This window comes from Apaloderma vittatum, unplaced genomic scaffold (genome assembly GCF_000703405.1).
Source record: "Apaloderma vittatum isolate BGI_N311 unplaced genomic scaffold, ASM70340v1 scaffold5112, whole genome shotgun sequence".
Taxonomy (NCBI): domain Eukaryota; kingdom Metazoa; phylum Chordata; class Aves; order Trogoniformes; family Trogonidae; genus Apaloderma; species Apaloderma vittatum.
Genome location: NW_009702935.1, coordinates 6725 through 24044, shown reverse-complemented (window position 1 = coordinate 24044; position 17320 = coordinate 6725). Strand labels below are relative to the sequence as shown.

Genomic DNA, 17320 nt, shown 5'->3' with positions numbered 1-17320 from the left:
AGGAATGCTCCAGAGAGAATTGGTACAATTTTGCTTTGAGATAAGTGAGGCAGGAAGAGGAGTTACACTGCTCTGGTCGGATGCACAATGAGCCTTTTAATGGACTGTGCTGTAGCAATTTGTTTTTTTCTTTTTTCCTTTAATGCAGTTGCTAAGGGATTTTTAATTGTTCCCTTTCAGACTCTGTTGAAATTATCCCTGGGTCAGCTTCTAGTGCCTCCTCTATAAGCACGACCTCCCTCGATACCTTGTACACTGCTTCTTCACCGCCCCCCCCACCAGCCCCCCCCAGCCCCGCCAACCCCCCCCCCCCTGTCCCGAGCCGGAGCGTCCACACCACCATAACGCGCAATTTGGACGCCGGCTCGATGACCCACTCCCGCTACGGGACTTCCCCAAAGGATGGGTCCAGCAAATCTCCCCAGGCCAAGAGGTCTGCCCCGGCAACGCCGGCAGAAGAAGGGACCCAGAGGTCCCATGCTGTGGATGGGGAGAAGAGTTCTCAGGTGAAGAAAGCTGCTCCAGCCCCCCCTGCAAGCCTGGATGCCTTCAGCTCCCTCTGCCTGGAGGATAAGAAGGCGGCTGCGGTGGAGCCAGTGCCACCAGAACCCAGCGGTCTGGCAGCGTCTGTCCCCAAGACAATAGGTGCTGAACTGATCGAGCTGGTGCGCAGGAACACCCACCTCAGCTACGAGCTGTCCCGCGTGGCCATCGGCGTGGTCATCGGCCACATCCAGACCTCCATTCCAGCAACCAGCAGCATCATGGAGCAGATTCTCATCTCCGTGGGGGAGAGGAAGGTAATGGGGAACCACCTCCTAGGATTGGGCTGAAGGTCTTATGAGCTCTGTGAGATCTCCAGACCTTTGGGATGAGAAGCACAGTGAGATCCTAAAGGAAAGGGGAGAGGTGCTGGATGGGGGTAGATGTCTAGGCCAGGGGGCCAAGGGTTTAAACCAGGTCCCAGTACCAGCGGCAGGGAAGTAGGAAAGGTGTGAGCTGCAGATATACGGCATAACCTTGAGTTTGGAGCTGGTGTGAGAGGTGAAACCAGCTGAGAGGGCCCCTGATGCTGGGAAGCACTGGGAGGCTGTGGGGGGGGGGGGCGGGCTCCGGTGATTTGGGGAGAGGGTACTGAGGTGGACAGCAGTTAATTGAGTAACATGAGCAATCAGGTGGGAGGCAACAACCTTCCAGGTCCCAGGACAGTGTTGGTGACAAAGGAGTTGTGAGAATGGCTGCGTCAGTACTTGAGACACGCTAAGAAAGGTCTGACATGAGTTGTTGACGACTGATTGTGGAGGCTCACAGAGAACTACTGTGGCAGCATAAAATCAGAGAAAGAAATGAATAGTGACTTTTTAACAGGTGTTTTCTGTTATGAATGTGACGAATAGAAGCTGAGGAAAGCGGCGCCTTTGCAATAAGTACTTCTGTAGAGAAACGTTTTACAAAATGATGCATTGTATGAACTTACTTTCTTCTGCGGTGCTGCATGTTCTCTGTGTAAGTTGCTTATGCACACTCTAAGTCTGTACGGGCTCCTGTCACTTTTGACAACAGAGCACCCAAAACTTATATGACTGACCTCGTCTTCTATCAAAGTGATGAAAACTAGTTTTCTGTAGATATGAACCTCTGCTATCCACGACACGTGCCTCAGCCTTGCTTTCTTTAAAGAAAAAAAGAGTAGTTTTTCAGCCTCTGGAGGAAAAGCGTTATCTCAAGCTTGTTCTAAAGAAACCTTATACTAAAACGATAATATATTCCTCTTCCCTCCACTGCAGGCGTGCAAGGAGGAAAATAAAAGGACGCTTCTTGCAGCAGCCACTGAGATGGCAAAATGCACCTGGGCAGCCCTCCGCTTCGGCTGGAGGGATAATAAATTTCATCTCCCGCTTGCCAAATACAGCCCCAAGGAGTGCATTTCCTATAAACATCTACGGTTGGAGCTCCATTGCTAGTGGCAAGATTATAATGAACTGTTCAGAGGCATCTGAATTTGGAAAGCTAATGGCATTCAAATTTTCGATCAAATCATAATCTGGTTAACTGTCTGCGCTGAATAGAGAGTCCTATAAGCAACCATCAAGTCTCTGTTTGTGTCTGTAACCCAACAGTTAATTGCTTCCTACTTCAGTAACAATAACCGTGTCAATGTGCGATCTAGATTCAGCAAAAAAATTTAGCTGTTGCAAGAAAACTTTGTGGCTCTGACTCTCACACTGAGTTCAGTTTTCTGTTATTTGGATCTCAGATGAGATTTGAATATTATTTTCATGTTGAATACCTGTTCTCAGGATCCAATGAGCTTAATTCCACAGAAGTCATTTAGTGGCAGTTTTCTGCAGAGGGGATTTGAAAACCTCGATTTCATGGCTGTTGCTGCAGACCAGCCTGAAAAAGAGGGGAAGAAATTCTGATGCTGGTGCAGGGATGAGTGTGAATCTACTCATAACCGCTGCAGTACCTGTCATCCATAACAGAACTTAAAAATGTCTGGTACTGTACGGAGGCATAGCAGAAGGTCCTGTCCCATCTTGTAATGCTTCCTTGTACCTCTGTTGAGCAGCACTGCTTTCAGAGGAGCCTGGCTTGTGCAGAGCTCAGGTGTGAAGGTTTTTGTGTGGGCTTTTCCTCGGTGTCCCATGCAGAGGAGGTAGCTCTGCTGATACGTGCAGGCCTGGTCCCAGAAGAGGTCATTCACCTGGTGCAGAAGACCAGCTCTAAGGGCTGGAAGGGCAGTCTCTCAGACGTAACTAAAGATAGTATAGATGCTGCCTGGCTTTCAAGCATCTAGAGAATCAGCCGGATTAGTATGTATTGGTGATCTGTGATTGCCCTCAGCTCTGCTGAATTATCTCCCATCTGAGTGGTATTGTAGACATCTTGTGTAGGGGAGGTCAATGTGAGGATTTAATAAATGGAGTGTGAGGCAAGCAAAATTGCCTAATACACAAGCTACCTACACCTTGAGAGGGAGTGCTGAGAAATAATTTACCTGCTTTTTATTCAATTAGCATTGCTGTGTTGCACTTGTGACTCAGACTCGTCTCTTATTGCCTTAAATTTAAGCTTGGAAACTACTGACAAAGGTGTGTGATTCAGTTCAGTCTTCTAGATCAGCCCAGGCTGCTGGGTGGAGTCAAACAATTCTTGGGAGGTGATGTATTTCTGGAGGGGGTTTTCCTTGTAGCACTGGGCTGTGACCTGCTCCGAGCTGCCCATCACCAGTGCCTGTTGTCCCCAGCGAGCCCTGACAAACCTCACAGATAATGTGGCCGAGCTCCCTCTCCTTCCCCTGAAGGAACCCATGTGGGCTGCCTCTCACTTGCAGTTCCCGTTCATTCATTGATTCAGCTTTGCTTGAAGGAGACTTACTTTTGACCAGACACAGCTGCTGCTCTGGGGCTCAGCTTTTACCTGCAGGAGCTTTGTGCCTCTGCTCGCCTGGGACAATGGGAAGGTCAGGGCGAGTGCTTTGAAGGCTGAGTCCTTCAGCTGAGCTGTTAGCTGCCCAGGTAGGGCTCCTCCTTACTGAAATACCGTAACAAAAGTGCATCTGGAGGGTGGGAGGAATGCATTAGTGCTTAGGCAAGTCCTTTTCTCATTAATTGCTAGAACAGCATTTACAAAGGGCTGTGCTGGAGTCTTTGCCTGCAGACATCTCAGTTCAGCTGTAGATGGGCCAGAGAGAGGTGAGATGCTGCTCAGTGCGTCTGCAGAGCGCGCATCCCCTGCAGGGACACCTGAAGAGCAAAGGCTGCAGAGACCTGGCTGCAGCATAGCTAACGTGCTGGCTGAAAGCCAAGGAAACTGCTGTGTCTACCCAAGGCACTGGTGACCCAGCATGCCTGATGGTGAGGAGGGGGTGAGGAAGAAATGGATGGAAGAGCTTGTCAGGACGGCAGCTGGGTTTGTGCAGCAGAGATGACCACCTCTGAGCAGTGTGGGTGTGACAAGGTTCCCAAAATGGTTTTGGGTTGCTCAAGAGGAAGAAAATACCTGCAACAGTTTGTTCTGCTGGGCTAGGGGGAGGGAACTGTTTGAAGCAGCAAGATAATTCAGAGTGGCGTTGTTAGAAACACCGAAACCTCCTCCTGCTTACAGGCTCTGCAGCAGATTCCTGGAATTGACCATATGACGAAGCCGTAGATGGTAATAGCTGCCAAGATGTTTAATAAGCAGAGACCTGACCCCAGTGGTGCTGAGAGCACATTGAGCCTGCATGTGGTGCAGTTACACCAGTCGGATTGAAGAGCTTGTTAATGGATTGATCTCATCCAAGTCCATTAGGAGCTTGATGCTCAGTGGAGTCGTAAAGGCTGCACATGAAGGATTGGAGGAAGCAGATTAGTGATAAGAGGCTGAAAAGAGCGATCATTAAAACGAGTACTCATTAAAACGCTCATCCAAAAAGGATTCTCAGCAGTGGACGGAGGTAGGACCAGTGAGGATGATGCGAGTAGGGTACATCAATGCTGAACCCTCTCCCAAGCAGCCGGGCTGCACAGGGATGGGCAGGTGACACTGCAGTGTAGTAGGTCCTCCTGAAGAGAGGAAGAGATGGCAAGACCAAGCGATTCCCTTAACTAACGTGTTTGCTGCTGTGATAAGTTGCCATTCAGTGGAAGAGTCTCTTATATTTGCACTCAGCTCCTGAAAGCTGCTGTCCTTTCTCACATCAGATTGCCCAGTTTTCTGCCAGGGCACCCACAGCTTCCTGAAATTTTAAGAGCACTCAGAGGCTTGTGTTAAACCAGCACACTCCTCCCTTTGTTACTCACTGGACAAAAATTATATCATGAACAGCAACAAGAAGAATGCTTTTTTATTGTATAATTGAAGAACTGAATTGAAGTCCCATTTAGTTCACACCCCGAATACCCTAAATCAAATTACTAACATTACTGTCTCAAAGCAGGTGAGATGTTACTGTTAAACCTGGAGTGGTTTTCCTAGAAGGGCTGGAGAGTCGAAGGTGTGCAGGAAGGCTGCTGCTCCTGCGCCTGGCACAGGTGTACGTGCAGCAAGATTTGCTGAGTTAGTCTGCATCATAGCTACAAGCTTCAGAGCTGCTGTGAGTGGTGGTTGAGCTCTGCTTTTTGGGAGAATGCAGAACCAAAGCAGCTGAAGATAGATTGGTTCCAGTCCTTGCTGCAGGAGATGGCAGACCTAGTACTGAGCAGTTGGCATGTAGAGTGCCATGCAAGCATTTCCTCCCGAGTCAAGGACTAGAGGAGGATCTGTCCCTTTCAGGGAGGGGGCAGTGATGGGAACTTCTCCCTCCTGGAGGCAGTTGTGCAGCAAGGTCGTTGGTGTCTGGGAACACATCGTTTGAGTGGGGGTGAGCCTCGAGCTGTGCTCAGCCACTGCCTGCCAGCTGTCTTGGCCTGTGCCAGGCTGCTTTGGCTTTCCCCATTTTCAGGATGATTTTCAGGGTCTGCAGTGTGACCTCTGAAGAGCTGCTGAACGCCTGCCTGATGCATCACCACACCCAGAAGGAAACCAGTGTTTTGCTTGTTTTGTGGGGAGGTAATAAGTACCTTTGGGGTCCCTGCAACTGTGTTGCCTCATGCTCTTGGCACACTGGACTGCTTTTGTGAGAGAGGTGATGTGTTTGGCTGCCCTGTGGGAAGCGCAAATGAGGGTTTAGCTGGTACTGAGCGTAGTACCCTGGCCAAGCATTTCGAGTTTTCCTTTGTTAAAGGAAATACTCAGGGGACTGTGGTCATCATTCAGGAGGCTGTTGAAATATTCGGGGGGCTGTGGTCATCTGTGTTGGCTTCTTGCCTTAAATTCCTCCCTCACAGGAAATGAGCATTGCCCTTACCCAGCGTTTGCCCTCCCCAGGACAGGTGGGCAGGCAGTGTTGAGCTGCAAATACCCTCCGGTTTGCTGCAAAGGGAAGTGGGGATGTTTGTGGTGGGTGGGTGTGCTAAGAGGTTAAAATTATGTGATCTAGGAGAGACTCGGATACAAATTCCTGTGGTTTTGGGAATGTTAGTTTGCCTGGATCAGCCTTAGGTTACTAAAAGCAGTAAGGAAAAAGAAGGGATGTAGCTTTGTTGGAGTGAGGTTTCTTGGGTTTTTCAACATCCTCAGAAGAAAGCTAAGGCTCTAGCAGGATGGCAGCAACTTGGATTTGAAGACTTTCTGACCATGCACCAGTTCTGGCACCTATTCTGATTCATTCACAGCGTTAGCTGTGCAAGGAAATGAGGCCATCCGAGGCCCCAAAAGTATGAGAGCTGAAATAACACGTCTTAAACTTGTTGTCCTTTTGCTGCCAGCTCTTGACTGAATGAGGTCAACTGTCAGTCCCGAGACAAAGATTAGAGGAAACAGACACCCAAACAACAGCTAGCTGTCAGGATCCCGCTAACCAGTGGTTTTGCTATCGTGCAGAATCTGAGTGCAGGACTGCCCTCGGGACAGATCTGCCACGATGAGCAGCGGCTGGAGGTGATCTTCGCAGATCTGGCCAGGCACAAGGACGATGCTCAGCAGCGCAGCTGGGCGCTCTACGAGGATGAGAATGTTATCTGCTGCTACCTGGAGGAGCTGCTTCGCATCCTGGTGAGTAAGTTTCTCTCTTTATAGGCAGAGCAGACAGTCACAGCGAAGTTCCTTTTTTTCTGATCTCCTTCACCCCTGCATTGCCATTGGATCTGCTGTTTTGGAGGGCATAGGTTTTCTGTGTGTCTCTTACTGTCAATGTGAAGCCCTGCCCTCCTGTGAGGGATCTGCAGCGCTCCTGACCTGCCTTCTGCTCCACCTTACAAAGCTGTTCTGCAAAAAGTTACAGAACTGGTCTTCATGGTAACTGTGGTTTTGCCTGTCACAGAATATAAGCACTGACTTCCAAACCCCAAAACCTAGAAGTTTGTCGTGAGTGTTGTTGCACTTCTAGGCCCATTTAAAATGTCCTCTGTGGTTGGGAAGTACCTGTGGTGTGAAGCCAATTAATTGTGAAGAAATTATTTGGTTATCTTGAACATGACCTTCACAGCTATTTTCATGAGCAAGTATAAAGTATCTCACCACATCTGTGCCTACGGGCTTGTATATGTCCCAGAGCTGTCACTAGCAGGTACAAGCCCACCTGTGTACGAGGAACTAGATGATACCACTCGGCGCAATGACACAGTCTGTGTTATGGGTGCTGGCCTGGGCTTTGCTCTGGCACCTGTTTTGTATCCCTCTTCAGTTCTGACATAGGCAGAACAGATATTTTTTGATGTAATAAATGCTAGCGTCTTTGTCACTCAACATAGGGCCTGTGCCACGTCACTGTGGGCTTGCGGGGTGAGGCAGAGGGGGATTTTGTGCAACCATTTTCTCATAATTTAGAGGTGGCAGATGTCTAATACTTCTCGGAATGGGCACAGTACTGGAGCTGAGTTTTTTAGATGTTTTTAGCTCAACACATGCTGTATGGCAGAGGCATTTCTCAAGAATTCACTTATCAGAATCTGCAGGGTGGCAGTTCTTGAGCTCTCTTTGTGCCTTGCCTTCACTTTCTTTGTACGACGGTTGGGCTGGGGCTACTGACACCTGAAAGCAGCTGGCCCTCCTTGAGGTCCCTGCAGCAGGCACCTTGCTGCTTTGATGTGCCACTGGGCTGACCTGTTCATTCTTGTTTCCAGACAGATGCAGACCCAGAAGTTTGCAAGAAAATGTGCAAGAAAAATGAGTTTGAGTCCGTCCTGTCCCTTGTGGCATATTATCAGATGGTAAGGTGGCAGAATGCATTGAATCTCTCCTTTTGAGATTTCCCTGAAGGTGCAAAAGAGCAGAGTTGCTACGATGAATGTATGTAAGACGTTCCCACTTGGACAGGGCATTTCCTGTGAACTGAGTGGAGTTGCAGCACATCCCGTTTGCGTGCTGGCTAACATCAGTGCTATGCATGCTCTGGTGCAGGGGCTGGACTAGGCAATCTCCTGAGGTCCCTTCCAACCCCTAACATTTTTGGATTCTGTGAAGAGCAGAGGATGCTATAGGCCTCAAAGCGGTAGCTAGCACTGTGAAGCGTAAAACTCGCTGCTTTTATTGGCTCCATCAAGGGACAGAATTGACATCACTAATATCTAGAGGAAGGATTTCCAAAAATTCCTTGGGAAAGCTGACAGGCTGTGACTGCTCCTCTTTTAATTGATGCACTCCTGTGCATTAGTAAATAGCTTTGCTTAAGGAAGTGGATTGTGAGTAGAAGCCTTGGGAGTGAGGAAGGAAATCAGTATTCAGAGGCAGAAATGGAAGTTTTGCCTTCAATGCCTTTGCAGTGTTGCTTTGCCCCCTCTCCTTCCTGGAACGTGTTGCTGTAGGACTCTGTGGAGGTTGGAAAGTTGTCCCCATCTCATCACTAAGTCCCCAGCTACAGCACATCAAGCCTTGTGGCATTTAGCTTTCATCTGGCACTTCTGTATCTCAACCCAGAGCTCAGTATTAGGGGGCTGCAGTGTCTGAGAGCAGGGGGAGGCAGGCTGGGCATAATGGAGCCTGCTGGCTTTTGCTGCCTGCCCTTCTCTGACCAGGAGTTCAAGGAAGCCTGACCAGGTGGAGAGCAGTAGGGTCTCCTGTCCTGGCTGCTGTCATGCCCAGTGCCAGAGCTTGGCTCCCTTCTGTTCTCTGAACCCTGGAGTTGTTGGCTGAGACTGGAGCATGAAGGCTACCCTAGCATCACAGGTCTTGCATGGGAGCTGCAGGTTTAGCATCATCTTTGCTGGAGTCCTGCCATGTCCCAAAACTTTCTGGTTATATCTTCTGCTCCCGGTACAAACCCAGCAGCTTCACAATGGAGGAGCTGCTCCCATCCTGTTCATTAACCATCACATGCTGAAGAGGATTTGCAGGTATGGAGAAACATCCTTCAGACCAGCATTTGCAAAACCTTGGTGTGCTCAGAGAATCCTGGCTACACAGCAAATTAAATATCTTTTTGCTGGGGACTGGTGCAGATTGTTGATTTGTATCCTATTTAGTGGATCAAGTAGGCCATTTGAGATCTGAGCTCTGGCTGCCACATGCTCTCTGACTGCATGTGCCAACAACCTGTAGCCAGCCCAGTCGTGAATGTCATCATAAAATCACTCCGGTGCTGTTGTTAAAAGCTAGTAGAGCTTCTGGGTTTACTGAGTTCACCCCTGGGTCAGTCTGTGGCTTCCGACAGCAGAAACTTCTAGCCAGTTATATCTCTGCCTTAGAGTAAGCCCTCATCTGGGATGTTTTTTCATCTAATAAATTGTTTTTTCAGGAACACAGGGTGCCATTACGGCTACTGCTGTTGAAGTGCTTTGGAGCCATGTGCAACTTGGATGCTGCAGTCATCTCGACACTGGTAAACTCTGTGCTGCCGATGGAGCTGGCCCGAGACATGCAGACTCACACACAAGGTGAGCCAGAGCTGCTGTACCCAGGTCCCCAAGAGCTGCTCAGGACAAGGCAAAGCACTGGTGGTGTGGTGTTGAGATCATTATGCCTGTGCTGACTGTATGTTCTCTTTGTGCCACTGCTGCTTATCAATTCTGTGCAGTGAACTGATCTTGATGTTTTATCTGGTTGTGCCTGAGAAGTTGCTTCTTAGGCTGAGGTTTTACTCCCCAGGAAGCAAGTAATAGTTACGTGACTATGACTGTGCTTCTGGGGCAATTTTATGCTGCCAAAAATAAACTTCATTGTGCACCCATCACCAGTTCATCAAAATTGTCTCCAGTTAAATGTCTTCTGCACCATGCCCAAACAGGCTTCAGTCTCCTGCTCTGTTTCTGGAGCTGCCTTCATGCAGGCAGGGTGGGGCTGGTTGCCCGTGTTACTCCTGTGCTGGTCCAGCATTGCTGTCCAGGGCATTTTAGCAGGGGCTGCGTCATCCCAGCGAGCTCAGCTAACTCAGCCTCTTGATATACCTCCCGTGTGTAACAAATGCCTCCTGTGAGAAAGGTATGTTTTGCTTTCAGCTAAGGGTATCTGAGTGCTCAGGAAGGAGGAGCTCAGTGGAGCTGGTTATCAGGGCTTATTTGGACAGACAGCAGTCTCCAACCGCACACAAAGATTTAGACAGCTGGGTAATTGGACATAAGAGGTTCTGCAGGTGACTGAGACATTTGGAAATGACTTTTCCTATTAAATAGAAGAACGTTCAAGTCTAGGTTGGATGGGGCTTTGAACAACGTGGTCTGGTGGAAAGCGTCCCTGCCCACGGCAGGGGGGTTGGAACTAGATGATTTTTAAGGTCACTTCTGACCCCAGACCATTCTGTGATTCTGTAATACGATGGAGCATTGAGCTCTGACCCCAGGTAACTTCTGCATGCCTTTGCTGACCTCCAGGTAGCACTTCTGGCTGAAGCAGGCCTATCTCCCTGCAAGCATTAGCTCTGCTTTGGGCACCTAAAAAGCATTGCAGAGCAAGTGGGTAAAAAGTGGCTCAGCAAAGTCCTCTGAACTGCCAGCCTGCAGCTTTGCAGCATCTGTTCTGTCCCTAGCTTCACTGTAAGGTGAGGATTATTTCCTCCCCCTTCTTGCTGTAACATGTAGGCAGTAGTACAGTTGAAGGGTGAAAAGCTGCTCTTCCTTTGCTCACAGGCTACTTTGATTACAGGAGCCTTCCAAATCACTGTCCTCATCATGTCCTGCCTTCCCCATGCTAAGCTCACGGCAGACGCGTGCACAAGTGTCACCTCTGCGGCATCCAGTCCTCTTGGCCTTCACAGCAGGGCTGCAGAGAAGTAACCATCCTTGACCCAAGCATGTCTGTCCTTCAGAGGACAGTTCCCTCCTACCATTCTGGTGCTTTTACTGCTCCATGTCCTGCCAGCAGATAGCATTACCTTCTGTGAAGGCACAACCTTGAATCCTAGCGTGACCTGAGCTTATTTTGGTACTAAAAACTGGGGAATAGCAGCTGATCCGTGACATGCTGTGGAATAGCTAATCCCTTCTCCACATGGCAGGGGCCAGAGCAATTGGTGCCAGCACTAAACAACTGGGGAGTGTCGAACTGGCTGCAGCAGTTCTGTGGGATCCCTCCTGGCTTGTTACTGAAGAGCAGCCAAGGCAGAATCCCTGTGCGTGGATGCTGGGTGCCTTTGATGAGAAGGCACTTTACCCTGGGGCTGATGCAGGCGTGTTGGCTGCTGGCCAGTTCTTCTGCCAGATGCTTGGGTCTTATTGCTTCTGGACAGCCGCTTCCCTCTGCTGCGGCTGGCCTGCACATCTATCGGTGTTAGAAGAGCTTATAATAAGCCACAGTGAGGCAGAATTAGCCAGAACGATTCCAAAGAAAAAAGCCAGGGATAATCCAGTCTGTAATCATGACTTTCTCCCATGTTGCACCTCAGTGTGCATGCAAGTCAGCTGTCGGACTCTCTTCGCTTCAGTTGTAGACAGTTTTGTCTGCTCCAAGTGCCTGCATTTTGTGCTGCTCTGTTTAGAGGTTGGAAGCAAGGTCTTTGAAGGCCTCTGAGAAATACCTTTCATACATAATAGCAGCTTTCTTACCAGTACCTTGACAGGCTTTGGAAAGGCGGGCTGGGGAGCAAACAGCCACATCTCTCCTGCCCTTCGCTGTCACTTGAGTGATGCTTACAAGTGCGTTGTCAGCCGAGTCCATCTGCTTCAGGAGCGTTGTATTAATGGTATTTACTTTCTTGCAGCCACTGGTGCTGCTCTGGAAAGAAGAAAAAAACCCAAAAAACTAATTGTATGTTGACTGACAGTTACTCTGTTCTTCAGCATGGTGAGTCTTGGATGAGTCTTGCTGTAGCTAGGACGCTCCAAAAAGCTGTAGAGTCTGTGCTGAGTGAGTGCACCAAATAAATCTGGGTTTGCCTCAAGTTAGCTTTCTGACTGGTTTCAGCATCCTTTGATTCAGCATCCTTAGGCAAATATGACAAGATTTGCCACCTAGTACTGGAGTCTGCTGTCAACTGAGATAAATGGACATCAGTTCATGGCAGATGGTCCAAGGACGTGTAAAACTACCCTCCCGTCTCTAATTATTCTCTTCTTCCGTATTTGCTACAACCACATGTTTATCACTGGCTTCTCATTCTCAGATCATTATTTCATTGCTACTGATGTGATAAGAGAAAATGTTTCATTTATGAAAGCCTTATTAGGAACATGGGAGCAGCAGGTCCCTATGTCTACCTGCAGCAGTACCCTGCCTCTGATACCCAGCTCCTGAAGCCATGGAGGAAAGAATGAAGAAAACATGTTGTGAACAGTTTGTCGGATTCTTTTTTAGCTACAGTAAGCTTTGACATCACTGACACCTTATAGCTGAGAGCTTCTTCAAGTATGAATTATATTTAAGTCATTGAATATCCTCCCTCTTTGTTTACCGAGAGTAAACAGCAGTTTCCAGCTTTCCTTTGCTGCCACATAGTCTAGAGTGCTCTCCTACAAACTCTTAATCTTGTTAATGCTGTAGGATCTGTGGTTAAGCCCTAATTGATCTATTTTTATTTGAAGTATTTGCTATTTGAAAACTCAGGCGTCTTGTGGAGCTCTGACACAGTCTGCAAGTTCTTTGTTTATAGAGGCTTTCCTCACAGAGCTGGCTTTCCAGGGGCACGAGGCTGGAATGGTTCCCTAGCATTGTTCCCCTGCCTGTGCTAACAGTAAATCAGAGAGCTGCCAACTGTTGCAAGTCCTTTGGCCCAGTCCAGGAGGGTGCAGTGACAGTGAAAGCATCAGCCTGTGCAGTCAAAACCAAACTGCAGGGTGCAGGTGCCGAGTGGTGGATCAGTTTGTGTGTAGAGAACTGAAATGTCTTAAAGGGTTTGGAGGAGGTGCTGAAAGCAGCACTGTTGGGAGAAGATTCACACATTCAAGGGACTTTTTTTCTCCTCTAATGAGAAGCGGGTTTGGTCAGTGTTTTATAAATACACCCTAAGTTTCTTTTTAACGAGTGTCCCTGGTCTCTTTCTGGCAGATTTAACTAACTTTATTGGGCTGGTATGTGCAGTAACCTACTTTACAAAACCAGTAGCCCTTTGCTGATCATCTCCAGACTCACCAAAGTGGATGAAGGCTACATTCGATGCACAGAACCTATTGCGTTGGTTTTGTTTCTTCCACAAATATCTACTGGCCTCTATCCATTAATTAAAATTCAGGAAAGACACCGGCTGTGGAGCATTCATGTATAGCTGCTGTCAGCGAAAATCGTGTTGGACTAGCAGGCTGTGGGACGTATTAATGCTGGAGACACGTGTGGCCTGGGAGGTGGGCAGATGCACAGCCTGAGTCACGAGCAGTGATCTGGTCTCCCCAGAGACCTTTTATACCTCCAGGCAGAGCCAAGGTAGTGAAAGTAGAGCAGTGCAGAGATGGTAACAAGCAGCATAGCCGTCCGGGGGTGGTGTTGGGTGGAACAGGCAGTATTTCAAGGTGGCCAGATGGATGCTTTTTCTGGGTTCAGTAATTGCATAACTGGGATGTGTCCTGGGACTAGGCAGGGGAGGTTTTTAATTATTCAGATCAACTTTGCTCAGATCCTTTTAAGTAGAGAGGGGAAAAAAAAATCAAGAGTTCTTGTGATTATTTTTAAATTGCTTTGGAAATGCATGGCACAGAAGGCGTGTGGTGTGCTGAAACAGGGAGAAAAACACCCTTTTAGCTCGGTAAATCAGGAATAAGGAGTAGTCTAATCAGTGTTAAATGTCCGTGTTAAATGTGTGACTTCCCAGCTGTAGCTGAGGAACAGTGTTTCACATCCTCAGAAGAACTAATGGTAGGGCCTTTATCTTGCAGATCATCAAAAGATGTGCTACTCTGCACTGGTGCTGGCCATGATGTTCTCCATGGGGGAGCCCCTGCCATATCATCACTATGGTAAGAGCAGGCTCTGTTTACGGCTTGGTAGGACAGCAGAGCTGATGGTGTGACATCTGGAGCGTGCTGGCAGGCACAGGGAAGGGACCTTTCCTGAGGGCCAAGGTGGGGACAGTTAGGGGAAAGGCCAGCAAGAACAGGGTCTGCTCTCTATTGATAGAGCTGAAACAGGTCAAGGTAACAGATTTCCAGAGAGCAGCAGCACAAATCTAGGTTAGAGCAGTGGAGGACTGATGCCATGCTGCGCAAGAGGTGGATTTGCTCATCACTGTTACTGAGCAGCGTTTTGTTTTACCTCTGCCCTGTGTGAAAGCGCGCACCGCTTACTTGCCTCGGTGACATTCTGTCTACTGATGAGGCTGAGATCCCGGATCGCTCCAGGAACACTCACTAAAGCTGTCAGCTGCGTGATGTGGCCTCTTCCTTCTAACAGGGTCTCCCTTCTAAGAGCACAGTGCAGCCCTGCATATTTCAAGCGGAGATGATTGAGGGTATTGCAATCAATAAGGAAGCGCAAATGGGCCCGATCTGCCTGTTTTATCCTCTGTACTTTCATTCCAACCTTTAGCCAGAAAACCCTTCCTGCCTGCTTTCTCCCCATGTTGTGCTCCCTGTATTTAGGAAACTCTGAGCTCAGTTTTCCTAGAAACATGGTAGAGATTTTTTATAAACATCTCCTCACATCTCATCACCTTAACACCTCAGTAAGCACATGAAAGATTTAAGCTGGTGCAGTAGAGACTGTGGACTGAGCCTCCACACCTCCTGCTTTTCTCTCCTTGTGTAACCCTGGCAATTGTTTCCTGCACGTGGACTTATCTGCATGAACTCCTGAGCTTTTCTAATACCTAAATTGAAAAATGGTTTATTACTAATGGTCTGGATGATTACTTTTTTTTTTTTAAATAGGTGGATTAAACCAATGGTGAAGAATACAAATCTCTTCCTACCTGAAGCTTTTATTGGCAGCAGTGATGCTGCAGCAACAGCTAGAGCAGGATGTGGTAGTTTATTTACTCCAAAAAATTACCAGTGGGTGACCACCTTTCAGCATTCCCCTGCCCCGTGGTTAGTTCTGAGCCACTTCTCTCACACAAAGACACTTCAGTGCTCTGTCTAGTCCGTTTGCAGGGTTGTTAGTTCCCCAAAGGCTGACATTGGCACTCTACTAATGTTTTTTTAGCATAAAAGCATGGAGAAAGGGGCTTGCATGGTCCCTTGTTGCTTGATTTACTTTCACTGTGCTGTAAATGTCCTCTTTCTCCTTGTGCAGAACATCTCAACTCTCAGTTTGTGCAGTTCCTTCTGGACGTGATTGAGGATGGGCTGCCCTCAGACACCACCGACCAGCTGCCTGACTTATTTGTCAACGTCCTTCTGGCCTTCAATCTCCACATTCCAGGTTGGTTTGGTGCTGCTCTGCCTTGGCAGGATTTCAATGATCTGCAGTGAGGGCGTGAAGAATGGGGAGGGAGAGTCTCACTGGGTCTTCACGTTGCTATGATAACCTCTCCAGCTCCCCTAGCCTCTGGCAATACACTGTGTTTAGATATTGTGCAAAAACCTAGAGATAAAAACGGTCTGAGAGCCCATGTGCAACAGACTGACCTTCTGGGACACAGCAGCTCTGTGAGGTCCAGCAGATTTCTCTCCGTACTTCCACGCTGCCTGGATCCAAACAGTTGCTGGGCTGCACTTGCAGAACATGAGTGGGATTAACTCATGGGCTCAGCTGATTTGGGAGAGAAAATGCTTCAGTGAGCATTTCTCAGTACCAGTCCACAACGAAAGTCCTCTGCCTTCTGTAGATCTTGACAAACCTTCTGCTTACCCATCTGCACCTCTGGAAGCTCATTCAATGCCTGTGTATTGAGGCCAGGCCCTTCACTGTTGGCCTGAGCCGTGGTCTCTCCTGGTTGTGCTCGTTCGCTCTCCCCTGCTGAGCTCCATGAGAACAGACAACACATCTCGTCCCTAGAGAAATGCATTTGCCCTCTCGCTGCCTGCGAGTCTTGAAGCCTGTGGTGAGATTGGAGAGTAGTTCCAGGTCCTGCTAAGAGAGGCCACTCCTTAATCCAAAATCTCCTGTTGCTCCAATTGCCTTTAATTACTTCCTCTTATTTGCTTCAGGGAGACAGGGGAGGGTAAAGCAGCAAGGACATGTCCAGTATTTTGAGTTACGCTTCGTTAAAATTTATGTGAAAGTTTCTAATTCCATGTGAAAGTTGATTGCACAGAGACTGATTTAGTGTATCTCTGATGCTTTCATTCATTACCCCTTTTCACAGTTACCCATGTAATTCCTGGCTGCAGTAATTAGGAAATAATGCATGACAAGCAGTGTGTTTCTGGGGGATTATTGCCCACCTGGGGGGCAGCTGAGAGCAGTGACCTCTTCTCTGATATTGAGAACTTGTTAAATGATGTTGAGGTTGCTTTATTAGTGGATTGAATTTTTTATTCCTCTGTCTGCAAGTTTCATCTATAACACAGAGTTCAGTGGTGCAGCATTAGTTCAAAACTCTCCTAAAAGCATATTATATTGATGCCCTTCAATGTAAAGGATCCTAAAGCACTTGCCAGCCTGTGAAATATTATCGGGTTGCCAACCCTGTGCCACAGGAGTAGCCACGCTGTGCCGTTTGGATGCGTCTGAGTGTTCCCACTCACACACATATCTGCTAGGGTGAGCAAATTTTAGTTACAACAGATAACCCCCAGAGCAGGTATGGGGACATTTCCTGGAAGAAGTCTTCGGCCCCTACTCTGGGGGGCCAGCCCAGTGCCAAGTGCTGGGAAGAATAGCTTTTCCCCTGTGGGATGCTACTGGGACCTGGTCATCCCTTCTGACGAGAGCTTGCAAGGTAGTAAATTCCAGTGAGGCACTGCTGATATGAAGTAACAAGATACCAGAGTGGAGCCCTTGGCTTCAGAGGGTTGTGAGCAGTGTTAACGTTTGATGACATAAAACCTTTGCAAGGTATTTCACAGTGCTTGCTTGGCAGGACTGGAGCCCACGTGTGAATCCCATGAAGTCCTAAAGTGCTTCATGCATTATTTCCAGATTTATTTCAACTCCCTGCCCTGCCCACCCACTCTGTGGTGCTGAAACTTTTCATAGCCCTGGTGTAGGCTGTGGTTTCCCAAAGCTCCTCGGACTGATAGGAAATAGTAGCCCTTCACTATTTATTTTTGTTATTACTGTGGTCTTCAGGAAACAAAGGGATGTGCTTGAACACTTTTCTTCCTTAGTTCCAGAACACAGCGTGATCATGACTACAATAAGCAAGCACTCGAATGTCAAGACTTTCACAGAAAAGCTGCTGCTGCTGCTGAACAGGGGAGGTGAGTTTGTGGCACTGGTACGTGCCTGGCAGGGATGCAGCTAATGGTGACTCTGGGAGATGAGCCCAGTGCTGCTTAAGGGGGGGGATGTGTCAAGGGTGCAGGTAGCCAAGGAGCTGTCGGCTCAGGCAGGA

General features: G+C 48.3%; 1 protein-coding gene across 1 annotated transcript in view; it reads left to right on the top strand.

The window, feature by feature from the left end:
- The window catches only part of NCKIPSD (NCK interacting protein with SH3 domain), a gene marked incomplete at its 5' end in the record, with an annotated part of 31003 nt that overhangs the window by 11386 nt on the left and 2297 nt on the right, over nucleotides 1-17320 (top strand). The window contains 7 exons of the mRNA XM_009864408.1: nucleotides 181-800; nucleotides 6409-6579; nucleotides 7650-7736; nucleotides 9260-9398; nucleotides 13761-13841; nucleotides 15115-15243; nucleotides 17094-17186. Coding sequence (XP_009862710.1) covers nucleotides 181-800; nucleotides 6409-6579; nucleotides 7650-7736; nucleotides 9260-9398; nucleotides 13761-13841; nucleotides 15115-15243; nucleotides 17094-17186 — 1320 coding nt within the window. The remainder of the gene's footprint in view (nucleotides 1-180; nucleotides 801-6408; nucleotides 6580-7649; nucleotides 7737-9259; nucleotides 9399-13760; nucleotides 13842-15114; nucleotides 15244-17093; nucleotides 17187-17320) is intronic.